Here is a 27,860-nt window from a genome sequence, read left to right as displayed (position 1 = left end):
TTTTGTAAATTATTTTCCCTGCCAGCCTAAACGTGTCTGACTTCTGAGTACTGGCTGCTGCGATCCCTTTGAAGCTGAGTTTGGAGCTCATATGACAATGTTGCGGCGTTCTGGAATGTGAAGCCAATGGAAAAAAAAAAAAAAGGCAAAACAAAAAAATCCCTTTTGAGGAAGGAGGGGAAGGGGAATAGGGCTTAAACATCTGCTGGCTTCTGTGCTCCTCATGTTCCAGGCAGGATGAACTCCAGAACAGCTCATCTCTAGGTGGGATTGTGTCAGCCTGTTCTGACTCCAGGGAAGCTGCGTGGTTTCAACAGGGCTGTTTGCATGTGAAGCAGTTTGTGATTTGCTTCCTATTATGCCTTTCACCCTGCAGCTTTCATCCTTTAAGCCTTTTACTTGGAATCGCAGGAGGCCAAGAAGTACTAACAAAGATAAATGACTCCAAGTTCCCAGCAGAAAAGAGAGCGTTGTTTTTCATTAAACCTTCCTGCTTTCTTGCTTGCCTACGAGAGTTGCCGTGTGTATGTAGCAGGTTTTGGCTCCGGGGCGAGCTTCAGGTTGTTGATTGACACTTCCTGCTTGGTGGGAGCAGCGCTCTGCTGCTGCATCAGCTGCGAGTGGTTATGAGTTATGAACTGACTGTCAGACTTCAAGCCACGCGTCTTGTGTTCCCTTTGCAGAAACGCAGCTGAATGGAACTGAAAGGGCCACAGATGCAAGAACTTGAGCACGTTTCTGAAAGCGTGAGATGTGTCTGGCAGTGACTTCCTTACCTTAGTAACAAAGAAGAATATTTCAACAGGAGCTTAGGATACCTGTGCTCCACCTTGTTAATGTACTGACTGGAATGGTGTTCTGGCAGCAGTTCTCCACAGCAGAGCACTTACCTGCTGCAGAACAGTCCCTGCTCTGCTGATAATGCAACTCGATGGAGGAAAGTAATGTGTTGATAAGCATGCGTGAAGATCGCTCCTTCCATGTGCGATACAGGTAAGGCAACTAAATCAGTGTGGGTGCTTTAGTACTGCTAGTGGTAGAGAAGTAAACAAGCAAATAGCTCGGTGTTTCTGTTACCAGTACTAATGAAACTGCAAGCTAAAACGACACCTTCTTTGCTTTTCTTGATTTTTGAGTTACAAAAATTCGCTGTTGTTGCACAGCAGATTATACTGGCACAGTTACAGGCTTGCCTAATGCTGGAGCTGTGTGCAGCTACAGAATAATGTGCGAGTGTTTGTACCTCCCTGTCTTTCTGCCTGGGCTTGTGACAGAATGATACGAGGTGTGATCCCTGCCTGGTAATACGTGCTCTCTCTTTTTAGCTTTTGGGCTGCCTGTGCAAGTTCTGCCTGCTGATGTCCTCTCTACTTGTCCCCGTGTTGCTGCTATGAATGATGACTTTTTAGCTGCACTGTCACATAGAGCACCGTTTTCCCTGCCTATAATAGTTATGCTTGATAGATTAAAACTGCTGTGATACTTGGGACTAGCACAGTGCTGTTATTGCAAGTCAAGAGGATGTGCCATTTCCCTCCCAGAGCTTTTATCATTTTTCTTCTGGAATCCCCTTTACAGACGTGGGATAGCGTGTTAGCGTTGCAGCCTCGCTCTAATGAGCCAGAACAAGAGAAACATTGTGTAGCACACCGTGTTTGGCTGGCTGGTGTTGGGCAGGGTAAATCTTGCGGCTCGTTCAGCAGGAAGGGGCGCGGGAACACTGCAGTGATTGTTCTGAACACAAATGGCAAGCGCGGCTCTTGTGGTTCCCCCAGCCTCGCCCCCAGGCAGCCGTGCTTGGGGGCTTTTTCCTGGCTAACTGACGGGAACAAACCACTACCCTTACTTGTACAACAGCACGTGCTGTGGCTTAAAATTAATGCTGGAAAACAGGGAGGTGCTTTGAGAACATTCTCATCCAGCTGTTGTGACCGCGTTGGATTGCTGATCGATTGGCCTTCCTTCACAGAAGCACAGTGCTGGGTCTGCTCAGCAGCGCACTCAGCAGGAAGAGCTTTTTCATGCTCAATATGGAAAAAAATAGGCAAATGTAATTTACTTTCTGCTCTTTAGTTTGCTAAAAACTTGATGTTGTGGCTTCGGTTGCAGGAATCCCTGAGTGTCTGAGCATGACGTTTGTGCTGCGCTCAGCGTTTCTGGGGTGTAGCTAGCTGGTGCCCCTGCCCGTCCCCACGCAACCCCACAGAGCCCCGCTCTCCAGTTAAAGCAGGGGCTGCTCAGGTTACCCTTGTGGAAGTAAATGGACTAAGAAAGCGGCATGGCCAGCTGCCTGTTTCAAATTGACAAGCCAAAAATAACTTCTAAAAAATATGGCAAGCACAGCCAAGGCAAAGTGTCCTACAGCTTTATTCTGTATTTCAGTCCAGGCTTGAATGGTACTGATTAACAACAAAAATATCCGTGCCCTTATTAAACTGTGCTGTAAGAACTGTAATCTGATGAACATCTAAAAACCACCGAGGAGTAATCCTTTTAAATTTTTTCAAATATTAAACTTCCCTAAGAAGAAACTGCAAATTAATTCAGTATAGAAATCAGATTTTTATGATGCTTTAATACCTATAATTTCAAAAGATTTGATTTGCTTGTAGTTTAAAATTTAATCCAGGAAAAAACATAATGGATTACTGGGTGAATGTTTATCAGGGGGTGTTTTATTATTATTATTATTTTTTTCATCCCATGTTCATTGGGTTCTCACACTGCTTTTTCTTTCCTACTGGTCTTGTAGTGGAACTGACTTTAAAAGAAACTGGTGGCCCACTCCTAAGGGAGGGTTTGCTCTGGGTCAGTTTCTTTCTGGGCGAGCTGTTTCTTTCCCCTCACTGCAGGTATCTGACCCACGTGAACTTAGAGCTGACTTCAGCAGCCATAAAAGTGACGGAAGGAAACTATTTGTTGTTCTGATGTGATTTATAACAATCACAGATTAATGACTGAAAATAAAATGCTGATGTTAATAAATTGGACTGATAAGTGATCTGTTGCGTAAATATTTGCAGAACTAATTTGTCTTAGCCTGCTGAGTCCATACACCACCAAAATTTAAAACTTTTTGAAGGGTTTGACTAAGCACAGTGCTGCAGTGGACATGCAGCAGGTTGGTTGGAGCGGTCAGTGCGATACACTTCTGCACGGGGCATAGAAACAGGGGCAGGAGTGGGGAATGGCGTGGGATCTTTGGCTAGGATTCACTGGCAGTAGCAGTTTTATGCTTCTGAATTAGAGAGGATTTTTTTTTGTTTCCGTGTCCATGTGTTTTATGTATCCATGTGTGTCACAGCATAGTCATGCGACAGCTCGCCCCAATAGCAAAAATGTTCAGAAATGCTCTTAGTTGGGACTGAATGGGGTAAAACTATGTTAGTAGTGTTTAGAGACTGTAATAATCAGTGTAATCTTCTTGCTGTTTTCTGTTGTCTTATTTCCTACCAGTTTTCTTTCTTTTTTGCTAAGATGAGAAACAAGACCAAAAAATAAAACCATACACACACAAAAAAAAAAGCATAAGGGAGCCAGGCAAGATGAAGAGCTTAGAGGGAGAGATAAGGATGAGGTAGTTTTACAGATGAGAAATTATTCAGGAGATGCCAGCCTTTCAGAGAACAGGTCGAGGCAACTATAAGCAGAATAATAAAATGAAGCCCTGTAAGAGTATTTCCACAGTAATATCTGGAAGAACCTTATCCTGTTTAGCAGGAACAGAATTTCATTAGAAGTACCCAGATGAATGGGTTTTGTTCTCCTCTTGTCTCTATGGGCTCAATGTATCTTTTGTTTAGCCATTCGGTATTGAATAAATAAGTAATTCAATTCAGCTCTGGGAACAGAGAAAGTAATTTTATATTCTCCTTGTAACTATTTAATGACTTCCTAAAACATTGATAACCTGGCCCTGTTTAGTCTGCTGACATGCTATTCAGCCATTGGAAGTGATGGTTAAAGCAGCCTCTGAGAACAAGAGATGACGGGGTTTTGACTGTAGAATTATGTGCCTCTTTTTAAAATGTTGCATGGTTTTCCTAACAGTCTTTCAAGGACTGAAACAAACAAACAAACACCACCTTTTCTGAGTCCATTTTTGTACTTTTTGAAGAAACCTTTGTGCTCTTCAGTGGTAAAAAACAAACAAAAATAAGTAATTCCAAAGCTTTTATGTAGTGTGAATAAAATATTTATACTGGGTGTAGGCCACTGTAATAAGATGAAAATAAATATTTCATTTTCTCTGTTCATCCCTTTTAGTAGCTTACTTAGACTTTGAAACTGTAGAAGGTCAGTGAGCACAGATCCAGGTGGCTGTGTAGCTTTAGTTTGTTGTGCAGGTTCTAGCTACCTGCCAATACAGCCTTTCTAGAGCTGTTCTCAATGGTAATATTACATTTGGAGTTCTTTTATACCCAAGCAATTGCTAATTCTTATTCTCATTTACTTCCTGTAATTCTGGTTGAGTTGACGCCCTGTAAGAACAGCTGATACTCATCAGCCTGGGTATAAGACTTGGCTTTGTAGCTATTTAGGTTCTGTATGAAACCACAACCAACCACATCTTTCCTTTCTCGAAGTTACATTAAGTCTGGGCTGCAGAGTCAGAAGATTGTTTCAAGTTCCGTGCCAAAACGGTAATGCTGCCTAATGCTGCCTTGGCGTTTGGCTGTCTTTGGAATAATGTGAAATTACTTGAGTGGAGAGGTACCTGAAAATTCCTGCTTCGTAGCCTTCTCTGGTATTGCCTTTGTACCGTTTTAGTCTGTGCCTTTTCTTAATTGATTTGATGACTGTTGCATCACAAATTGCAAATCATAACAATTCCCTTATGGAACTGGAGCCAGGTACAGCGCTGTGACTATGACGCCATATGCACATTTTCCTGGAAGCTCTAATGTAATCCCTTCAAGCTAAAAATCGCAGGAAATGAATGTGATTGTATAATGCTCTAAATCTTTGCAGTAAGGAGCGCCATATTTCCTAGCCATCACTTTAATTGGACGTGTCAGTTAACATGAGGTGCCCGGAGAGAACCTCTTTGGATAGGATTAAGATTACCCAATGAAGTGTTTTAAATCTTAAACCTTGAGTTGCTGATGGTGTAACATGCTGTACTTAATCATTTCTGCCTTTTTCTGTCTCACATTCAACAAATGCACAATGTAGTGAAAACCAGGTTGTTTGTTCTAGCAAACAGCAATGCTTTAACTGCTCTGAGAAGTTTCCAAACCTAGAAATACTGCATGTGGTATGGATATCCAACCTGAGAAGCTGGGCCTGGGAAGAACTTCATGCTTGAGTTCTTGTTTGCTGTCTGCATCTTTACCAGGTGCCACGCATAGAGTATTTGTAATTGCAAAAGTTAAACATGTCTGTCATCTCACTGTGCTTGAGTTGTGGAATGTCGAAGACCAGCAGGTACGGTACTCTTTTGTGCTAGTAGCTTGTTCTGCTTACGATCCAAATTCTTCTATTTCTCTTGGAAACTCAGGATTTTTCAAAAATACCTCCTCCTTACTCAGCTTTCAGTAGAATGTTGTGTAGCTTGTTTTTTTCTGATTTAGACAAACACAGAAATGCAAACATTGCGGGTCTGTCACATACTGCATTTCTGTATCTTGGCAAAACAGCTGTCTTCTGGTGTTGCTGTTAAAATAGCTGTTGGAGTACTGAGTGTTTGTGATTGCTGCTATTACTGATCTTGCATATGAAGGAAAACTGGTTTAGGGCTAGAATTACAGAAGATCTATTCTTAAAACTAGGTAAATATCAAATAATGATATAACAAAGATAATATTAAATCATGCAAAATGTTCTGTTCTGGACTGCAAGCCAAAAAACCAAAACAGTCCATCTTGAAGAAAAATGCAAAACAAGATACAAATTTGCAAGGCTGATGTCCAACATTTTCTGGAAATATAAGTGCACGCTTGTATAACACTTAGAGGATGTCTCTTACTGATTTTCTTTTCAAAAAAAATCTTCTAGAAAGTAGAACGGTGGCATTTTTGTGAGCTTTTTCAAGTGCATACAGCCTTAAAAAGCTAGAGAACCGTATTGCTTCAAGACTAAGACCCTGAGGTTGTCGTCTTCATCTTCCTCCTCCCTACTTCCCTCACATCTTAGAACTGGGAAGTAGGAAGTGTTCATGTATATTCATTAACACTTAATAAAATTTTGCCTTTTTGCCTTTTGTACACCAAAATTCACAATAGCATAAATGTATATGGATGTGTTTTGGTAGCCACTGTTTTCTATAAGAGCTTCTTTATTCATTGTTTAACATGTAATTTGCAAATTAACTAGTACCTTCTTGCAGCATTTTATACCTGTATGATCACACAGTTATTTGCTGATAATAATCAAAAATATTCCAATGGCTTCTGAAATTATTGCTGCTCAGTTAACTAACTGGAATTGATGTGCATTTTGTTAATTAAGTCTACTTTTTTCTTCACACTGTGAGAATTTTTCTAACAGTGACACTAGGAAATGAAGTGCCAAGTAGTGCTTAGCTACATAGGAAACAGCTTGAGGAAAAGTAGTCATGATCTTTGATACACAGGAATATTGAACTTGGAAGATTTTTGTTGTTTGTTTTTAAGACATTTTGCATGTAACTGTGTTATCTTCCTAAAAATCAATTCCACTTTTTTTGGGAAGGAAGAGGTAGAAAGCAGCAAGCAATTGCCTTTTGCTGTAAATACTGCCGCATCCATTTGCACCTATGTTTTGCTGTTACAACGCTTATTTTGTTGATTGTTCTGCATCCATAAGCCTACTGATAAAAAGCTAATACTACACAACATTTGTCAAAATCAGTATTTGCCAGTAGTCACAGCAGTCTGAGGTCGTTGTTCTGACATCGCCTGGGCAGTAAATACTCTGCGTTTTAGAACCTACAGGTGCTGCTATGTATGGATGAGGCAGACTTCGGATTTTCCCCCCAGACATAAAAAATTAAATATAAATATATGGTTGAAGCCATTTGTTCTATTGTTATGTAGAACAAATATTTGCTTATCACTACTGAAGTGCCAAGTTAGATTTCAGCCTTCACTTCATAGCACCATTGATGTCAAGCTCATTGCTTGTACTGTGGTGCTGCCTTCCTGTCCTGAACAAATAGAGAGCCTTGGAGTAAAATACATCTCTTCAGAACATTATTGGACAGAGTAGTGCATGCAGAATAACAGTTTTCCCTTTTTACTTAAATTGTGCAGGATGGAGGCTTCCTGCCTAGAGCTGGCTTTGGAAGGTGAGCGCCTGTGTAAAGCAGGAGACTGCCGAGCTGGTGTGTCTTTCTTTGAAGCAGCTGTTCAAGTGGGAACTGAAGATTTAAAAACACTCAGTGCTATTTACAGCCAGCTGGGCAATGCCTATTTCTACTTGCATGAATATGCGAAGGCCTTGGAATACCATCACCATGATTTAACTCTTGCAAGGTAATCTTCTGTCTTTAACCATATTCTCTGTTTGATCCTGTTCTTGTGGAGATGAGCAGTTGGCTGTTGCTTTGCCTACCAAAGCCTGCTGTTAACAGTAGATAATGAGCGAAGGAGGTGAGGGCAGAGGGCTGGGGAGTCAGGGAGGTAACTCGATTGCCCTTTAACCTGGGAGCACCGTAATCCTGGTACTAACTGAGGCCTCACCGGGTTGTGGGTAATTAAGTAGCTTCTTTAAATCCGCCCTTTCCTGTTTTTAAAATTCAGTCTTTCTGGCCGTCTTAATAGACAGAGCGCATTCATGGTTCTCTGTGTAAAACTCACAGTATAATCCTGTGAGGTCTAAACCTACTGTGCATTTCATACACTATTTATGCATCTGACTTTTAATTAGTATGGATCCAATAAAAGACACAATCACCTAATGTAGAATCTAACCACAGTTTAGGCAAAAATCTATTCTCCCCACCCCCTTTATCTGTTCAAATACTGTAAGCAGAGAGGTACCTAAACTCACTAAGCATCCTTGCGGGAACCCCTTTTTTTCTGTTGTGTTTTTCCCCAAGTATCCGAGACTCAGTGGCTCAAGTGCCCTTCTTCTGCCTTAAGCGTGTTTAGAAGCTAGAAATGTAATGTTTCCTCTGAGCTTTCTGGGAGACTGGCAGGTCTGATACATCATGTAAGAATGATAGTCAAGTTAAATGCAGAAACAGCTAAAACTATTTGTATAAATTTGTATTTGTATTTTTATAAAACTATTTGTAATCCTGGAACAGTCTTTCTGCATAATCATTAAGTATCCATGTTCTCTTCCTAGGAGAAGTGATGCCTTTTTTCTTTTTTGATTTACAGTAGGTAGATCAATACCGCACAAACAGCACCAACAAAACCAAATGTTTCTGTAACCACAGAGTGAGCTGTATTTATGTGAATGCATTTTAGATATAAAATGAACTGAATACACACACAATTTTAATTTCTTTCAGTAAATTCTTTGAATTGTCTGCCATGCATTGATCATGTCCTTGGTTTCAAATTGCACACTGTTAACTGGGTGCTTTTCTGCTGCAATTTTAGGACAATTGGAGACCTACTGGGAGAAGCTAAAGCTAGTGGGAATCTGGGCAATACCTTAAAGGTACTTGGGAATTTTGAAGAAGCTATTGTTTGTTGTCAAAGACATCTGGATATTTCCAGAGAACTTAATGATAAGGTAAGAATTGCTTAGGAATCTTTAAATGAACTCCGAACAAATAGTGGTGAACCTTGTTGTATTGGTAATGAGTGTGCCACCTTTCAGGGGGAATTAAATATTGCATATTCAAATATTCCTTCCTGACTATAAGAATGTCAGGTGGCTGTTTGCACCTAGAAGTCTACAGTATCCAGATTCCCAAATATTTTTTAAGTTTAGTTTTTAATGATAATTGGCCTCAACAGTTATTATGTATCTTACACCTCAGAAGGGAATAATGCGCAAAACAATTTGATTGAGGAATGTGACCGGGTGGGAGTAATTTGGGCAATGAGAGCGTGTGTTGACAAGTAGCTACCAAACCTCTTCTCCCTTCTGTGGCTTGTTCTAATTGCTGTTGTGACACAAGTCTTTGAGGCGTCCTTTTAATACCTTGTTTTTGCTTTAGGTTGGAGAAGCTAGAGCACTGTATAATCTGGGGAATGTTTATCACTCTAAAGGGAAAAATGTAGCTTGTGCTGGGACTTACGATCCAGGGGAACTTCCAGATGATGTGAAAAATGCTTTACAAAAAGCTGCAGATTATTATGAGTAAGTAGCAGTTTTAAATGCTCGTGATTGAGAGGATATGATTGGTCATCTGGCTTGTTAAAATATTGAGGTTTGTGGTATCATGAACTAATGCACCTGTGATTTTTTTCCCCCCCTTTAAACTGGAGAGTATGTTATTTTTTGTCAAGCTGCCATTTTCAGCACACCTCTTACTAGCTGGCACGTTCTTTCTCTGTTAGAATTCAGTGTAACTCTTAGAACCAGGCTGAGACGTGTTCTGCATCTAACATAGCTGCTTCATTAGAAATGAGTGTGCCAGCGTAAGAACGCAGTTAAGTTGGATATCTCACAGCAAATGTTTCCTACTCAGTGGAAAACTTGTGTTGCATAAGGGCTATTAAAATAGGACAAGGTAGAATGATCTACTTTTATTTAAATGGGGAAAAGATTTTTTTGTTTAAGTGATTATGAGAAGAACGTAACTTAAAAGTCACTAGTCTTGCTCTTGTCCTCCCTCCCCCCAAAACAGAGAGAACCTGACGATAGTAACAGAGCTGGGTGATAGAGCAGCACAAGGACGTGCCTTTGGAAATCTGGGAAACACACACTACCTTCTGGGCAACTTCAGGAGTGCAGTTTTAGCTCATGAACAGGTACTGCAATGTGTTAGTAAACAATTCTGTTTGTTCTGTAAAGTATCACTGGTTGCTACAGATTTTATGTACATGTAGGTTTTTGGATATTGTCACAAGCTTTTTAATGCAAGCTTTAGATCTTAAGGGCACAGCCTCAAGTCCAGGCTGTTCTTTTCAAGCATTGTTGGTCTAAAGAACAGATAGGGTGGGAAATCAATGAACACGTGTTTTTGTATGCAAATGTACACTATGAAGCACAAAATGGAGTAATTAATGCAATTCTTTCCCATTTTTAAGCGTCTCCTAATTGCAAAAGAATTTGGTGATAGATCAGCGGAAAGAAGAGCATACAGCAACCTTGGAAATGCCCACATATTCCTGGGAGAATTTGAAACTGCTTCTGAATACTACAAGTTAGTTGACTGTTTATAAATATAGTTTATATCTCTTCTTGTCCAGTTAATTTCTGTTGTGCCTAGTACTTCAGCTCACTGTAGAACAGCCATCTCTTCAAAGAGCTGCATTTGTTTAAAAAAAAAAAAAAAAAAGGCAACAAAACCCCACTAACCAACCACCCAGCATTTTTCCCTACTTACTTAACTATTCAGGTTCTTTTAGGGGAGCTAATCTTTCAATGTTTTGTTACTTTAAATATATTCTTCTCAGCACAGTAGACACCTTTTTGTTGAGACACATTTATTCAGCTTTATTCTAGAAACAAGCATTCCTGTCTTAGCAAGTTCTGGAATGATCTGAGTAAGTGTAGTACACTGGAGATGGGTACCTGGCCTAGGTACGCTCATTAGCTGGGGTTGGTGGTGCGTATCAACATGGTTTTACACATTTAGTCCATGGTTGTAATTAAGATGGATTCTTCTTCTTAAGATTTTGCAAGATGGTAGTTTGTTAGCAGCTAATTTACAAGTTGTCCTAATTTGTTTAACTTGTGCAACTGATTTTTAGTTGTGCAAATACACTTTTCAAAACTTTAGTGATTTTTTTTGAGGTAATTGACTTTTGTTTTTTTTTTTTCAGGAGGACATTACAGCTGGCTCGACAGCTTAAAGATAGAGCTGTGGAAGCACAGGCCTGCTACAGCCTTGGAAACACATACACTTTGCTTCAGGACTATGAAAAAGCAATTGATTATCACTTGAAACACCTTGTGATTGCTCAGGAATTAAATGATAAGTAAGCCCTAAGAGATTGTTTTATGTATATGACACTTAAACTGAATCCTGTTACCTCTAACTCCGCTGCTGTTGTTCTATAAATGACATCTGAATTAATGTGAATTCCCTACAACTTGTTTTCAAATGGAGAGAAAAACTGCTCGTGAAAGGATTGTGGCTAATGAATGTGAGATGAAAGGGAGATTCATGAATGGATGTCTCTGAACCTTCTTATGTTGGTATCATCTTTGTAAAGTTAGCATTTTTTCCCATGATTTGATCACAATAATTTTGCGTACCTTCATCAGAATACATCTTCTACTTTTCCACAAATGAAGAAAATAGTAAGGGGTGGGGAAGGGAGAATAATCCAGTAGTAAATAATGCTTATTTTAAAATAAGTACTATAATGACTTCTGTAGCTTTTTTGTAATATTGGGTACAGTGTACAGTTACTTTTTTTTTTAAAAAAACAACTCATAAATGTACTTTTTCTAGTTCAGGAAGCAAAATTTGTGAAAAACAATAAAGTATGCAATCTGAGGCAAAGTAAGGAGGTTATAAAATGTTCCATGCCTCTAAAACTGAAAATAGTGACTTATGTTTGCTGTAAATTTAAAAATTCAAATTTTGATGAGATTTGTTTGTATTTATGCTTATGCCAGATCAGTCCTTTAATTACAATACTTAGTGTGGTGGTGGTGGTGGAATGGTTTCTGAAGATAGTCTTAGTTGTTCCTGGCACAGTAATCTGGTAATATCACGCACACCCGACCCCTAGCGTTCAGCGAGTATTAGGAGACAGCCTTGAGCATGTTTCTCTTCTGCAGAATCGGTGAAGGAAGAGCGTGCTGGAGTTTAGGGAACGCGTACACGGCGCTGGGAAATCATGACCAGGCTATGCATTTTGCTGAGAGGCACCTGGAGATTTCACGAGAGGTATGATGCTCACGCTTACATACACTGCTTGCCTGGTTTTCGCTCTCACGTAACGCAGGGATGGTACAGAGGTTGTGTCTGTACATGTGATTGTGAGAATGGAAAGGATATTGGATAATTTCTGAGATAGTTTATTCAAAGTTATGTCAGCCGTACGTCACTGCAGTTGCATCCTTAGTTCTAGTGTCACCTCCAGTAACCAGCATGGGATTCAAGTTATTAGCCTAGCAGAGGTTATTTTAGGCTTTGGTTTGAACCTTTTAGTTTTTGTGTACTTCATGAAAAAGGTGGTCTAAGTTTTCAGCGAGGAAAACGTTTTACTCCCAGAAGTCTGGGAGGACAGTGTTTGTATTTACATGTGTATATAATTCTTTACAGTAACAACTGCTTATTTTATTTGGTTTGCAGGTGGGAGATAAAAGTGGAGAACTCACTGCTAGACTTAATCTCTCAGATCTTCAAATGGTTCTTGGATTAAGCTACAGCACAAACAACTCCATGATGTCAGAAAGCCACGTGGTAGATAACAATTTGCATGGTATGTGCTTTTTTCCGAATGCTTTCTAACAGTAAACTTCAACACAAATCTGTTATTTGCACTGTTTTCTGACTATAGGTGCTTTATATTTTTTTCCCCACCAGCAAAAAAAAAAAACTAGTTGTTTTTGCAGTACCTCCTCACCTCCTGCTTTTTTGATGGGTTTATGTTGTGAATCACAGCTTAATGCCTCGTTTCTTCATATGATGCCTCACCTTCAGTTTCTAATTGTTCCTGGGTTTTGTGTTTGGATTTTTTTTCCCTTTTTTTTTAACGTGGGAGATTTGTCTAATACCTGCAAAATTATGTCTTTCTTTTTTTTCTTCCAATTCTTCAATTTCTTCTTTTTGGAACACGGGGTTAGAGTTAAAGCTGGTTCATTTGATGTTCCTGATTGAATCTAAGGTCCTTGGCTCTTCTCTGTGTCCCATGAAAGCAGCTTACATACCTGAGATTGGTGTGGTTTTAAAGGCTGCTTTTACTAGTGATTATTTATTCTGTGCTGAGTTCTGGAACTCAGAATTGCTTTATCTTGGATATTTGATGAAAACTGCCACAGCTTTGAAGGTGACACAATAAGTCTTAATGATAACAAGATAAACTTCTTTTTTCTTTCTTGAAGGTACCAGACCCAGAGTAGGACGCCGTCACAGCATGGAGAACATGGAACTTATGAAATTAACACCAGAAAAGGTTGGCAATTTTATTCTTTTTGTTCTGCTGGTGAGACAGCAACAAAATCTATAGGCTTCTGTAAGGGTTTAATAATCAAAATTATCAGTGTAGTGTGCATCAAAGGAATTCCTTTCATCTCCTTTTAAAAAGTGTTTTGAGGTTGGTGCAGAAAGTGACTCAGTGTAAAACGCCAAAGTTTTAGCTCAGCTGCTCTAAACAGTTTTCCTTTGGCTGCAATCAATTTACTTAACATACACATAGTGTGTTTCACTAATAAATACACTAAAATGCTTAATGTGGAGTCTTATTAGCAACTAGTAACACAGTATTGCAGCTTATTTCTTATAAAGGTTTTTTTCTTTTTTTTTTTTGTTTCCTCAAGATCCTTATGTGGTAGGTTCCAAAAACTCTTTCCATAAATGCCTTTGATATATAGAACGTATGGCACTAGCACTATGGTTTGGCTGCACAAGGATACCAGCTGCTTGGAGGTGGAATGTGTGCTGATCTTTAATAAGCTTTAGAAGTCATTTCATCGGGGTAGGCAGTATTGCTGAAAGATTTGTGATTGTGTTCACACTTTCTGATCTAGGATCAAGATTAAAGGTTTTCTTTTTTTTGTGTAGATATTATAGAAGTTTGTTAATTCTGGATGAATTTATCATTTTATAGATAAAATATTTATTTTAAGAGAATTTAGGGGAATTCTCTTTTATGAAAACGCTTTCAGGTTGACAAAGCTATCCATTCTGTTACTCACTGAAATTAGATAGACAGCTATTCCTGTTTACTCTTGTGCTCGCATTTTTCTCTCTCTTCCTCTCCAATCTTCAGTGGGAGTTCTGTGCATATGAAGGACTATACAGAAAGCTGATTAAATATCTAGGTTTGTTTTGCACTTACGCTTTGTAAGAGTTATTATGATAAGAATGTCATGTTTTGAGTTGACATGAACTACAGCTCCTGCACTGCAGTCAGCAAGGAAAATTTCAGGAAGTTTGCTTAAAGGCACCACTTGACCATATTTTGGTCAGTAACAGTACTAACCTGCCTCAGGTAACGAGGTATCAATAATCGCACGTCAAGTAAATAGAACTAAAAACTAACTTTTTACTTCCTAGTGGTTGGATAAAATAAATATTGTAAAACGTTTCATTCTGGGGAGGAAAAGAAGACCTGAGTAAGAGGTAACCGTACGTGATCAAAATTAGGTGGCTTAGTTTCATGAGTCTTCCTTTTTTTTAGGTTCAGAACTGGAACAGTGAGATTCTTGCTAAACAGAAACCACTCGTTGCCAAACCTTCAGCAAAACTGCATTTTGTAAATCGCCTAAAAGGCAAAAAGTACAAAACCAGCACCGCCTCCAAAGTTTTGCAGGATGCCAGTAATTCTATTGATCATCGTCTCCCCAACTCTCAGAGGGTAGGTTCGGAGAGCTGTGGAGATGACAGCCTTTACTTATCTCAGTTTGTCCAAAATTATGAAAAACACATTCCTGCAGATGTCCATTTCACTTTTACATGTTTAAACACTGATGGGAGAATCTGGCACTCTACGTTTGTCTCCTGGGTGGTGACAGCTTTAAGCTTTTTCTACTGTTGGAAGTTTTTTTCCTGGGGGATTTTCTCAAGTTACAGGTCAGCTTGCACATACGTTTTATGTCTAGAGTTTCTCCCAAACCCTGCTTTTCCTAACTTACAAAAAAAAGTAGCTTTTCTGATTCAAATAGAGGAAGATATTTGGTGTATTTTCTAGGTTATTGCACTCTTCACAAAAATCAGTTTAAGAAAAAAAAAGTCATTTGGTCTTGGTAAGAGAAGAGAGCTTTTGACCACAGACCTGAGGAGCAAATGGATATTGCTCATTGCTGTTTTTTGTCTTCTCTTTCATGGGCATTTATTTGGGTTGTTGGTTGATTAATGGCTGAAGAGGAATAACTCCATTTGTACTGATAACAGCACTATTTTGTAATGTTTTGGAGAACAAAATGTTTCTAATAGATTTACCTTCCAGAAGTGTTTGCCATATTATTAACATTTCTTATTAGGCTAAATCTCTGTCTATAGAAATGGGTGACTAAAAAAAATTAGCTTACTGGATTTCAGTTATCAAACATATAACTGGAATGAAACTGCCACGCAGCTGTCCTGGGTTTAGGTACTTCTGAGTTCAAAGTACCTCTATTTTTTCTCTCCTCTCCAGAGAAACAGTCGAGAGACGATGGCAGATGAAGGGTTCTTTGATCTGCTGAGTCGATTCCAGAGTAACAGGATGGATGATCAGAGATGCTACTTCCAGGAGAAGAACAGATTCTCAGCTGCTTCAGTAGCAACATCCTCTACTCCACCTAAAACAATGAGAAAATGTAAGTTTTAAAAACAAAACCTGTAGCTTTCAGTTCCTGTCGAATGACATCCTAAAACTGTATTTGAATGGAAGGGTGCTTGCTTCTGGGCTCATTTGGTTTTGTTCTTCCTCCCCTAGCCTTTTCTACTTCTGTAGTCTCACCCCACACGGATGAATTTCTGGACTTACTTGCCAGCTCCCAGAGCCGCCGCCTAGACGACCAGCGCGCTAGCTTCAGTAACCTGCCCGGCCTTCGTCTTAACCAGCACAACAGCCAGTCAGTCCTGGGGCACTTGATGGCAAGTAACAACAGAGAGCTGGACGATGACTTCTTTGATATATTGATAAAATGCCAGGTAAGAGTCTGAGTCTTTCGGGGTTTGATTGTGCATCCCAAATATTTAGTGTCTTCAACTAAGTCTCTGTGCTTCTCATGTGTTTTAAGATACAAATTGATTTGGTGGGTAAGAAAGTAAATACATACACATATGTACATAAATATACACACATACATGTATGTATTTTATATATATAAATATATATATTTATATAATCTGATGAAATACCTATTTTAGCAACTTGTCTATTTACTTTTTTTTGAGTCAAGCAAAAAATCTAGAAATTAGTATGATAAATTTTGTCTCTTTTTTTGTCTCTTTATGTGCACTATATGTAGCAAATATGTAATACGCCTGGACTGTGCTCAGTCTGAAAAGAATAGAAAACTTTAGTCTTGTCATCCAGTACTGATGTTACTGCTTTATGCACAAAAGAGTTGCTTATTTTGAGACTTTTATCTCAAAGTCAACTCTATTCAAGGACATGGTTGCAGTCCACAGCCAGAGCTTGTAAAATCTGACCAGGAGCTGGCAGCTGTGTGAAATGAACACAGAAACAAGCTCAGGCATTTCATGCAAACTGCTCTGTAACATCAGTACATTTAAATCGCAGTCTGATGAGTCTGAAGGAAAACTCTCTCTAATATTGCTTATCCAAATCTTACTACAGTGTAGCTATTTTTATTCCCTGTGTAGTGGAAGGAAGGAAGTCAGTTGTAAAATCCTTACTTCTGTAATAGAAGCGCTAAGGGTAGCAACCCTAGCCTAAAGAGCAATGCTGGTATGTCAGAAATAACCATGTTTTTGGTCATATGAGACTAGAACTAATAGAAATAACACTGAAATTCTTCCGGCAAAAGACAGTTGAACCATGTTCTGCAACAGGAACAAGAATTAAATTGGGGGTTTTATTTTCTGATACAGTTGGAGGCACCATTTTTCTACACTTGTAATTTTACTTTAGTAACTTCATTTGAGAATGGTTAAGGCCTAGTTAGCTACTTGCATCAAAGCTTAACTAACTGTTAAATCCATGAATAGCTTTAACTCTGGGAAAACAGAAACTTACTTTTAATGATTTTTCACTCATATTGTTCACTTATCGATATATACATGGTGGGGGGAGGGAGGGGAGGAAGAGAGACAGTGAGAGAGAGAGAGAGAGTGTATATGTGTATATATATTCCTGTAAACATGCAGCTTTATTGCCTGGTCTGTCTGCAGGGCTCCAGACTGGATGATCAAAGATGTGCTCCTCCATCATCTGCAAAAGGACCAACTGTACCAGATGAGGACTTTTTCAGCCTGATTTTGCGATCACAAGCTAAGAGAATGGATGAGCAAAGAGTCCACTTACCCTCTGCTATAAAAGGACCAAGTTCTAGCTGAGGAAATTAACAGGCCTGTACTGTACACTAGCATCTTAGGAATCAATTATATTTGTTGGAAAACATAAATGCCTTTTTACAAAAGACTTTAATTAGTAGTTTTGTCTCCTTTCTAATCATTTTTGTATAATAGCAGCGTCATGCTTGTGACCAGTAGTTGGAGTTGCCACTGTTCCTTATATTGGCAGCTACTTCTAGCAGTGTCTGAGATACTGATTACTGTATCTCCCTCTTAACTGCTCTAGTTGATGAACATTAATATCATTTTTTTGCTGTCATCAAGGTATTCTCAGTGCTGATGTGTGGACTCTCCCACATCTAGTGTTAAGACCTAAGTGTATATGTTCTTTTTAAAGAAAACTTGATTTTTTTTTCTGATTTGTACCTCCCTGGAAAACTGTCCCATTTTCTTTTATAATTTTTTTAAAAAATAAAAGTAATTGTGAAATAGCTTGAGTACGTAGTCTGTCTTTTCTTCTTCCAAACTTTCTGCAGTCATGATTATTTAAAAAAGAAAAAAGTATTTCAAAACCTAGTTTTACTCCTCTTTGAAACAAAAACATTATTTTAAAAATATGCTGGGTTTATTTGGGCAGTATTTAGTTAACTTAAATATAAAACTACACTGTACAATGTGTACTACTACACTGTACTGCACTACTACAATGTAGGAAACAATCAGAAGACTATTTTAAAGATATATCTAAGTATATTTATATATTATTTAGTATATATTTATAATAGTACATTTATTTACCAGCTGTCAATGCTGTTCTATAGATTGTGGTACATTTCCGCCACCACTGGTGTTCTACCGGGATGGGAGGTATTTGGCAGGGGCTACCACAGACATCAGGTCATTCCTCCTCTGAATCAATTTTTAGCATTACAAACAACAAACATACCTGTGCTGCTTATTACTTGACCTGAACTACTTCTCCTGAAAAGACCACGTGCTGTGCTGGGGCTTTCTTGAGAGAAGCTGGTCTAAGTTTTAGTGCTCACCCGCGCTGGACACCTGTGCTGCCCTGGAGTAGTACAGGGCTCTGGAGAACCCCGAGGTCTCTGTGCTGTCTTAAGTGCATGACTTCAGTTAAAAGTCATTGATTTAATGGCTAAGGTGGCAAAATGCTTATTTTGGTTATTTATGAATGAAGTGTTCTCCATTTTTAATTCAAGTATTATATCCATGGAGAAGAATTGACCATTACTTTTAGCACCAGAATAAAATGGCATTTTAAGACTAATGAAGTAGACTTAACTGTTGAAAGTTTTACAGGCTGCTCTCGTAGTTTTTTTAAGCCCTGAAAAATCAACCTCTACTGAAACAAAAACTTTTTTTTTTTCTTCTAAGGAGAAATGCCAGAACATTGCTCCACAATCAGGTGTACCATCATTTTAGTGAGCTCATCTTTGGTACATGTGCTTTAGTGCTTCTTATTCCTTGTTCAGCTTTGAACATCCCTAAAACAAACTGATACAACATCAGTTTCTCACACTTCTGCCCTTGATTTCAAGATGTCCCAGAACTGAGCTGATGAATAGCAATTCTATCTACTGAAAATTGGTTTTAAAGAATAAAAACAAGAGTGGGGTTTCCTGAGACTTCTATTTCAGCTGCAATTAGTCTTACATGAATTATGTGCCTATCAGCAACTTCCTTCAAGCTGTTTTCCAGTTACCTGATTAGGGTTATGTTTGCTAATCACAGAGTATCGGTGATTTCCTACCACAGACTATCTACTTTTACTTGAAACTTGTGCCACAAACTTGATTTCAAACAATGCCAGCCACCTGCACAGAGCTGTTCCCTTGGCTACTTAATGTTGTATTATCCTTCTTAAAAGCAGATTGATTTCCAGTTGCAGTAGTACGTACACCATCACCACTTTTCACCCCTGCCTCACAGCTATGCTGACCACTGCTCTGACCAACACTGAGTTCTCATCAGCTTACTGAGCCCTCACTTAGAACTAAAACATTTCAGAGCTAGAGCAGAGCTACTTCAGTATGGGACAATTAAAGATTAGACAGAACTTACAGCAGATGTTGCGGGTTCCTCACTCTCCTCCTTCCTGTGAGTCGCACGTGCTGCTCTTTTTCTTCTCTTCAAGTGGCCCCCCTGTAGAACTTGTTCCTTCTAGGTTTTTATTGGGATCGCATTTTTCTCCAGTCTCTTGCTCTGCTTTGCCTGTCTGCTGTTTCTGCTGTTCCCGTGCATGTTCTTCGGTAACAGTTGTAGCTGGGGCAGTTTCTACTCTACAGACTTCAGACTCAGTGTGCAATCTCTTCTGTAAAAATTAATAATAAGCTATTAATCAACCAACCCAAACTGATGGTGGCCATTCCTTCAAGTGCCTCTCAGCTCAAGGGCAGAACTCCCCCAGATCTCCTAACTTTTAAGTACGACTGGTGTCTTGGTATCTTTTTTTTTCCCCTTAGGGAAACAGCACATGGAAATAAGCACAATCTAGAGTACAAATCTGTTTAAAATTTCCTGTAATTCAAAGGAAAGTCCACTGGGCTTTTTTCCCCTTACACGAGTAATCTGTATTCCTGAGGCTGACATAAATACTGTCAAACAGTTATAAGTACACAAGATCTCTCAAAACAAGGGAAGTCTCTACTACCACATATTTTCATTCAGTGTGTTCCTGGCAGAGTTAACCATCACACAGTATTTTTCCAGAGCAAAATATGCCCAAAACAACCTATACCACATGGTTCTATAGGGGAGCACAGGTACCTCTCCTCACAAGGCTTGGGTAAGCCTGTTGTTTAACCACGTTCTAGCACACGGCACAAATCTAGCAAACTGAATCCCAGCTCAGAGACTAACATACACCAGGGTCTGTTTTTTGAGACTCTTCTACTTGCGTGTCTGGCTCACTGCTCGCATGCAGCATGTCAGGGCTTCTGCTGCCATTTCCAGGTCTCAGCTGAGCATCTCCTCTGTCGTAAGGTCCTCTATAAACGTAAGCAATCTGTGAATAGCAGCCATCCGATGCACTCCTGTCATATCGCCCAAAGTCTATTTTCTCCTGTTGACTGTCAGGTGGAGGAAGTGTCTTCCTCTGAGAAGATGTGAAATATCTTATCATAGGCACGGATGATCCTGCACCATAGCAGAAAACCTGGGGGTGGGAAAACAGAAACAGAACTGCAAACATTTGCAACCTACAGGTTCCATACAGAATTCAAAGTCACAAACCTGAAAAGCACAAAGAAAAGCGTGGATGACCAAAATGGCTGTGATAAAATTCAAGCTCTCTGCAGTCTGACCACACTGCAGCAGCTGCCAGGTTGTAACCTGTCCTTGGTGCTAGAAGAAAGGTGCTGAAGGCTCTTCCTCAATGTGTTATGTACAAAATGCCAATTAGGTGCATCACTGTGATACTTAAGAAAAGGGAACATAATTTCAAATAAACTGTCAGAGTCTAGAATTGTAAGCAGTTTAATGCTATTTTATCCTACTTGTGTAATGGGAAAGTGATGCAATTTCAATACAAACTGAAGTTATTTTAATAGCTAAACCAGCTGTACTTATAAAGAGTACAGTCTAGAAAAAAATCCCTTGTAGAAATAATTTCATCTGTGCTAGGAAATCTGTTTATCAGTACAAATAAGCAATAATTAATACCATAATGATACTTAAGTATAAATAAGTTTAGTATATAAAAATAAATGTGAGCTTTGAAATATAAGAAAGGCATACAAACCAGGACACCCAGAGCCATTATAATTAGCACTGGGATCTGCAGGATCAGTGGTATCTCCTTCATAAGCGCCTTGATGAATTCTCCAATGCCTTGTCCCACGTGCTTCAAAGGCTCAGTTACAAAGTTGGTGAAAGTAATAGCCAATGCCTAGAGAAACACAACCCCAAAATGATGTTGTTGCTGCTGACAAACAAATATACGCAGTCTGTCTGGGTCTGGCACGTACCTTTGTTGGTGGAACCAGCAGAACAGGATTCACTAGTAGTGTTTCATAGTACTTCTGGCAGGGATCATCCTGAAACGTCCACTTACTTCTGAGCCATTCTGTAGTCAAAAGCAGAGAAAACATTTTTACTACTTTTTAAAAAACGCATTTCATGACATTGTTATAATACAGAAAGCAGCATTTCAACTTCTAATGGAAATCTTCTATCAAAGCCCAGATTTATTTTCTAACAATCTGAGATTAGCTTGGCAACGTAGCTTATCCAGTCACAGGGATGCAGAGAAGGAAGGAAAGAGTAGTCCCACGTTTAGTCAAAAAAGTTCTCTTTATTGGAAGAATTTAGAGTCTAGAAGTCACAGAAGCAGCAGCAGCACGGCCTCTGGAAACACTTGTTATCTGGCACATTTTGTCCATAGGAACTGAAACAGAAGTAATGTTGCGTGTTTCCACTTACCTGCTTGGCTGCAAGTATACAGAAGAATGTTTGTGCACCTGGTACATTTCAAGAGAGCATCTTAGATCTAACCTGAAAGTCTTACTCCTTAATTTATGACACCAGTGTTTGTTTCTGCAGTTTGAATTCAGTGTAGTCATACCAAAAACCATCGAAATTTGACATAAAGTAATCACAGCCACTACGTTCCAAGAAAAGACCACAACAGACACTCATTAAGAGTTGCTATACTTAATCTACCTGCGACACCACTGGATAACAAAGAATGGCTATCAAAAAAATCAGCCATCTCTGTATAATAATGAAAGTACAGTAATTGGTTGCAAGATTGAATTTCCAAACTCTGTTATATTCACATGCCTGAAAGATGGAAAAAAATCTTTGATTCTGCCATTCTATCTTTGATGACTTGCACCGAATGGCATAGGGGGTGGGGGAGCTGGTGAAACACTCATGGGCCAAGTTTTAAAGGAAAAGAAGTAACCCCAGACAGGACCTAAGAACATTTTTGCCATCGTCTCTCCTTCAAAGGCCTAGCAAGGAAAGCCTTGTGAAATGGAAAAATGGTAAAACCACATAATCATGTATTGCTCAAGAACATTCAGTGTACTTACAATTTATGAAGAAATTAGAGTATTTGGGGCACAATTACTGAGTATTTTGTGATCTTAAAAACTATCACAAAACAATTAAACAAATATTTACCAATAAGGCTGTCCTTCCAGTTCAATTTCTCAGCACAGACGTTATCAAACTGCTCCATTTTGGCAATTTCTGCTTGGTGCTGCGCGAAGGCCAGCTGCAGGAGAATCAGAAATATTTGTAAAAAATAAAGAGAGAGATGCCATCATCTGTAAAAACTTTTAAGATTCATTGCACATCTGAAAAAGCAACGTTCCACAAGCCAAACCCCGTTTGAAGTTTCTTTACAGGGACAAAACTAGTTTGAAAAGCACTGACTGCTCCCACCACAGATCTTCTTGCTGCCAGCAGCACAACCCTTGGGACAGTCCACAAGAGCTTTGCAGCCCCCGGGGCCGAGACCCATCCCCGCAGTGTGTGCAGGTCAGGTGCAGGGCACCCAGACCCCAAACCCCGCTCTGCAGCGGGCAGCACAGAGCCACCTGCGCAGAACAAAACACAGCCTTTCATCCCTTCTTTCATTTTGCAGTCAACTAAATAACCTTAACTCCCTCACAACTGTCAGGTTTTAAGCCTAAAAGCCATTTAGGTTTCAAAACAACTTACTTTATATAAGTAAAACCAGTTCCATGCAAAACTGATGAGAAAACTTATTAATACAATACGTTTCAGCTGAACAAACAAATGAATACGTGTCCACAGCTCCGTAGCTATTAAAATCACAACGCACACTAAGCACAAGAGCATCTGAAAGAGAAGATAGGAAAGAATTGTGATCCAGATTTTCCAAGCTTACAATCAGGACATCTGAAAAAACTGTCAGCTTTCATTTTTACCAGCATCGTTTACACAGAAGCAGTTAGGAAACTTCTTGTTTTCATAGCACATCTGCTGCAGCACAAAGCAGACAAGCATCATGGCATTACTAGCAGTCATTCCTATCACAGCCTTATGTTTCCATTGCTCTTTTTTTCCTCATATTTTGTTATTTCTTCCTTATGACATGTATCACATTACCTATCATAAGTTAAAACTACAAAATGGATACAATCCAACACGAGTGTTGAAATGCATGCTATGAACCACAGTACCACTGCAGCTGACAATTTTTTTCTACTCAATTCACAACTCTAACCTATAAAATCTAAGACATCAAATATATATTGTTTCAACAGAAAATTATTCCAGCTCCTGCAGGAGCCAACAGCTACAGCATCTATTTGAACAAGAGGCAAACCTGGAAAATGAGCAACTTGTGCATTATAAATGTGATGAGAAACTAGTCTAAGGAATCACACAACACAGATATAAAAAGCAAGAAAAAAATGCATACCATAAAAAAAAAAATGCAATTCTAAAAAAAGAAAAGCAAACCATGAAGGAAAAAAAAAAGTTTAGTTCTTACTTTAACTGACTATATCACCTCTACCTTCAGCAGCCAAGAAGCCAGAGTGACTCACTGTACATATGATGGAAGGAGCTGATTTTCACGTGGAGTGAAAATGACTGTATTATCATTGGCTAGACTTGCACAAAGGAACTGGAGAAAACAGTAATTAAAATATGTATATATATATATCACCTTCCTTCTTCTCTTACCACAAACATATTATATAAATCAATTCCAAAAGTGTCTTCAAAGTTCCAATGCCAAGCTTTACTATCATGGTGCTTAAAATTGATCAGAATATCACTAAGGGCATCATCCACAGCCCCTGACTGCCACGTTTCCTCGTTGAGAAACTTGAGGATTTCCAAATGTGTCTGTTTTGTAAGGATGATCTCAGCATCATAATGCACACGGTCCATGTCTTCCTCAGGCTGAGTTAAAAGCAAAGCAAAACGATGGTCAGAAGTCGTCTATTGGGAAATACATGGATATATGAAAAACTGTATCACTATGCCAAATCCTGATTACAGACCCTCGTCCTATGCCAGCCCCTTTTTGTGGTGGTCTGCAGGATGAAGGCATGGGGTAGGGAGCCCACTATAGCTCTACGATCCTTCTGTTCATTCACCTCACCCCTATAAATCATGAGCTCAACTGTTTTGTTCTCTTTCAATTCTACTGCAAAAAACTAAAAACAATGAAGCGTTATTAAAATTTTACCATTGCTTCTCATTAATAGCTATTAATGACTAATGCACTGTGTGTGCCACCGAACTCGATCATGCCTGAGTAATACAGATAGAAGCTATTAAGCATGGAAATAAGAAATTTTACATTGTTAAATAGAATGTTCTTTTTAAAAATATTAATTTTGCTAATTGCTAAAAATGTATCCTTCTACCTCTGAACAGAAAAGAAAGTATTTCCAAAGACAATGTAATGAATAAAGTAACAAGGTGATTCTTATACGCCGACTCCAGAAGCTACTACTCCTACATGGGTAACGTGGTAAGTCTAAAACAAAGGCATAAAAACAATGAACAAACGAGATCGGGCTCTCTTCAGTTTAACAGCCATGGACATGAACTGGAGGAGGTATTACTGTAGCTGCACCCCAGCAACCGATACTTGGATACACATTCTGATTTCACAATCTTCCCTCAGATGCTTTACAGATAAAATGGCAACTGAACAAACACTGGTAACTCTAACAGCAATACCGGATGCACATTCTTGTATCATCTTTTTCTTTAAATTAAAATGAAGGGAACTGAATTGTAAAGTATGAGAGAATAATCAATCAATACTTATTAACTGTGAAAAACAAAGGAAATGGTAATATGAATTCATTTTAAAGCAATATTCAAATACTTACAAGGCCAAGTTTTCCAGCCTCATTTAGAATCTTATTCAAGTATCGCTTAAAAATATAAAAGCTCCGGCTTTCCCGGGATTTGGCATTCCTCTTCTCGCATTCTGCGATCTACAATGGAAAGATGCTTTCACTCGTTTGTTGCTCAAACCAGCTCATTTGTAAGAGATAAAAAAACACCACAAAAACACATTACACCCACAGTTAATGGAAGCGCATTAGTTTGGCAATAATCCCACGACTGAATCCCAAATTAAAAATCATATGTAGTTGTACAGTGTAAGTTTCCATTCTGCTGCTGCTTTCCATGGCTTTGGCCAAATAGGGGGGGTTTCAGCTCTGGTGATAGCATGGTTTGAATACCAACCTCAGTAAGACGAGAAAAACTTAAGATCTGGATCTCCTTAATTTTTAAGTTCCTATCCAAACACACCAAGTCAAGCAGTATTAAAATTACATTTCACACTGGGTCTCCAAACGGATGAGGGAAGCGAGTCTTGGTAGCTACACAGCAGGACTGCATCCTTCTGAGCTCAGGGGAAGCGCACTCCTTACACCCACAGCCCACCCCTTAAAATCTTACGGAACTGAACAGCTCGAACAGGTCAGGTACTCTGGCTATTGGCAGCACGGAGTAACACCACCACCACCATGGTTAAACTGTCAGCACCAAACAGCACACAACTCCTCCTGACTTCTGTTACAGCTCAGAACGTTTTAGGGAACAGGCCTTGGTAGGCTGAGCAGCAATTTGGAGTTAAGGTCAAATCACTTTTAGTTTTTCCTCTAAAGTTACACGAAGAAGTTCCCCCTATATAATCCATGATCTCTCTCAAACCGTGCAGCAATTCACCTGCTCTATGCTATCCGCTGCCTCTGCAACTGTCAGAAAGCACGAACTAGAAAAGATCAGAAAACATTCTGAAGCTCCACCACAAACCTTCTGTTGCAAGGAATCCACTTCCCTGAAGCAGCTTGGTAACTTTTCAGTGTTGACTGTATCCGCTGTCTTATCCTCAGAGTCATAATAGTTTACCTAAAATTACAAAAGAAGAACAATTTGTCAATATGCCACGTTACACTCTTATGGTCCGCTCACTTTAAAAAAAGCAAAGGGGCTAAAACAGTGTCAGCCTTTTCTGCATGTACTCCCTCAGCTATATTCGCTGCCTCTCTGCTGTTGTTTTAGGCTCCATCCAGAGTGACAATTGCTTTATGCTTATCTAAATGCATGCTGCCATCAAAAGGAGAGGTCGTGCCCTGTCCTCCCCCACCTGCCCTTTCCCCTCCTCTGAGTGTTGGTGACCACATGAGCCCACAGAGCACCAGATTAGATATCTGACCGGCTAAAAACTGACTCAGCAAGCACACACCATTTTCAGCCAGATGAAATTCCCGGCCTGGCTGGCCACGCAGCCCGACTGGAAGCAAACACCAAGCACGTTCCTTGTTGCATGCTCTAACCTTCCTGTTCCCCTTCGCCCTGGAACAACATCCCACGTTCTCTGGCTACTGCCCAGCTGCAGTCTTAGCAGTGCTTCTTCTACACGATTTGGTATGCACCTTGAGGAAAGTCTCCAAAAGGAAGCAAAATGTCACAGAATTAAGTGACCTCACGAGAACACATCACCCGATAGGAAGTTTTGTTTCGGCTGCAGAGCCTGCCTAAAACCTCTCACCGTACAGCAGAAAACTAAAATTTCCCTGTAGAGCAGAAAATAAATTCTTGAAGGATTATTCCAAAGCAGTCACATTTCTCCCTTTTTCATGGGAGACAATAGGAGAACTCTGAGTATTTCTGATAACAGTAGAAGCAGTTGGGCAGTGAAGTTAAAGACTCCAAAGCTTGCTGCTGAACTTCACAAATGCTGACAACTACCAGCTGCACCTGAGGTCGGCGCAGGCTGAGGGGGAACTCTGTGGAGATGAATAATGTAGTCTGCATTTTTTAAGCTCCATAAAACTAACTTCTGAACCATTAAAATAATAGTACTCAAGACTGCAAAGCCAAACTTTAAAACTGAAGGACGGCAAGATCAGGGGTGCCTGTACAACCACCCGTGGCTTACAGCGCCTTGTGTGCACATGTACTGTAGACAAATAATATGCATCTCACGATCCATACACACAGCCCCCGACGCAGGACAGCCGAGTGCAGTTCCCTGTCTCTCAGTTACCTGTTCATGGCTCACTGTCTCCAGGCTCACGGCCGTGCAGTACCAGCCCCTCTGATCCCCTTCCACAGATCCCAGTGCCCAGCGCTACAAAACTTCACACAGCTTACGAGGCGTTGGAGGGCTTTACTCCTGTATTACTGGGGAACCAGGTAATCCAAGCCAAATGTAACCACTAACTTCGGATCTTCCAACTGTTACCGACTAAACCCTTGGAGATGTTCAGCCCTTACCTCAGAGGCCACCAGGAGCTGCTGAGCCCTGGACCTCTCAGCGAAGCGGCTGCAGAGCCGCCGCCCGCCATGGAGGATATAACTTTACAAGGTGATACAAGCATAATTCTATTATTTATAACTATATATTACTATACGTTTTATCTCTTATTATAAACAGCGCCTACTGTTCTGTCACACAACCCTGCCAAACCCCACAGCCCCGGGGCAATCTCTCCGCGGCTGCCGCAGCCCCCAGCTCACCCCTCCCCGCACCTTGTAGGGCCTCCTCATGGCCCCGGCGGCCGCGTCGTAGTTGATCATGTCGGTGGGGTCGATCCACTCCTCGTCGGGCCCCGCGGCGGCTCGGGGCAGCAGCGCGGCGCACAGCAGCAGGGCCGGCAGCAGCGCGGGCCCGCCGCGCCTCATGGCGCCCGCA

General features: G+C 40.0%; 2 protein-coding genes across 3 annotated transcripts in view; one reads left to right on the top strand and one right to left on the bottom strand.

The window, feature by feature from the left end:
• Positions 1-17,627, top strand: part of GPSM2 (G protein signaling modulator 2) — a 25,424-nt gene extending 7,797 nt beyond the window's left edge. For both annotated transcript variants that reach the window (XM_032192618.1, XM_032192617.1), the window contains exons 2-15: positions 684-993; positions 7,233-7,454; positions 8,532-8,667; positions 9,098-9,240; positions 9,731-9,854; positions 10,134-10,249; positions 10,872-11,027; positions 11,839-11,947; positions 12,356-12,485; positions 13,108-13,178; positions 14,406-14,582; positions 15,363-15,525; positions 15,645-15,862; positions 17,069-17,627. In XM_032192618.1, the coding sequence (XP_032048509.1) occupies positions 932-993; positions 7,233-7,454; positions 8,532-8,667; positions 9,098-9,240; positions 9,731-9,854; positions 10,134-10,249; positions 10,872-11,027; positions 11,839-11,947; positions 12,356-12,485; positions 13,108-13,178; positions 14,406-14,582; positions 15,363-15,525; positions 15,645-15,862; positions 17,069-17,233 (1,992 nt within the window). In that variant the 5' untranslated portion in view covers positions 684-931 and the 3' untranslated portion in view covers positions 17,234-17,627. The remainder of the gene's footprint in view (positions 1-683; positions 994-7,232; positions 7,455-8,531; positions 8,668-9,097; positions 9,241-9,730; positions 9,855-10,133; positions 10,250-10,871; positions 11,028-11,838; positions 11,948-12,355; positions 12,486-13,107; positions 13,179-14,405; positions 14,583-15,362; positions 15,526-15,644; positions 15,863-17,068) is intronic.
• Positions 12,581-27,860, bottom strand: CLCC1 (chloride channel CLIC like 1). Its single transcript, XM_032192619.1, has 11 exons — positions 27,698-27,860; positions 25,976-26,071; positions 25,039-25,146; positions 23,873-24,094; positions 22,880-23,020; positions 22,337-22,430; positions 21,178-21,275; positions 20,952-21,098; positions 20,076-20,366; positions 19,274-19,523; positions 12,581-15,507 (listed from the first exon to the last, which is right to left on the bottom strand). Exons 1-10 carry the CDS (start codon positions 27,848-27,850, stop codon positions 19,293-19,295), a joined length of 1,581 nt encoding a protein of 526 aa, XP_032048510.1. The 5' UTR covers positions 27,851-27,860; the 3' UTR covers positions 12,581-15,507; positions 19,274-19,292.

Source organism: Aythya fuligula, chromosome 8, assembly GCF_009819795.1.
Source record: "Aythya fuligula isolate bAytFul2 chromosome 8, bAytFul2.pri, whole genome shotgun sequence".
NCBI lineage: Eukaryota > Metazoa > Chordata > Aves > Anseriformes > Anatidae > Aythya > Aythya fuligula.
This window is presented reverse-complemented; position numbering and strand designations above follow the sequence as displayed.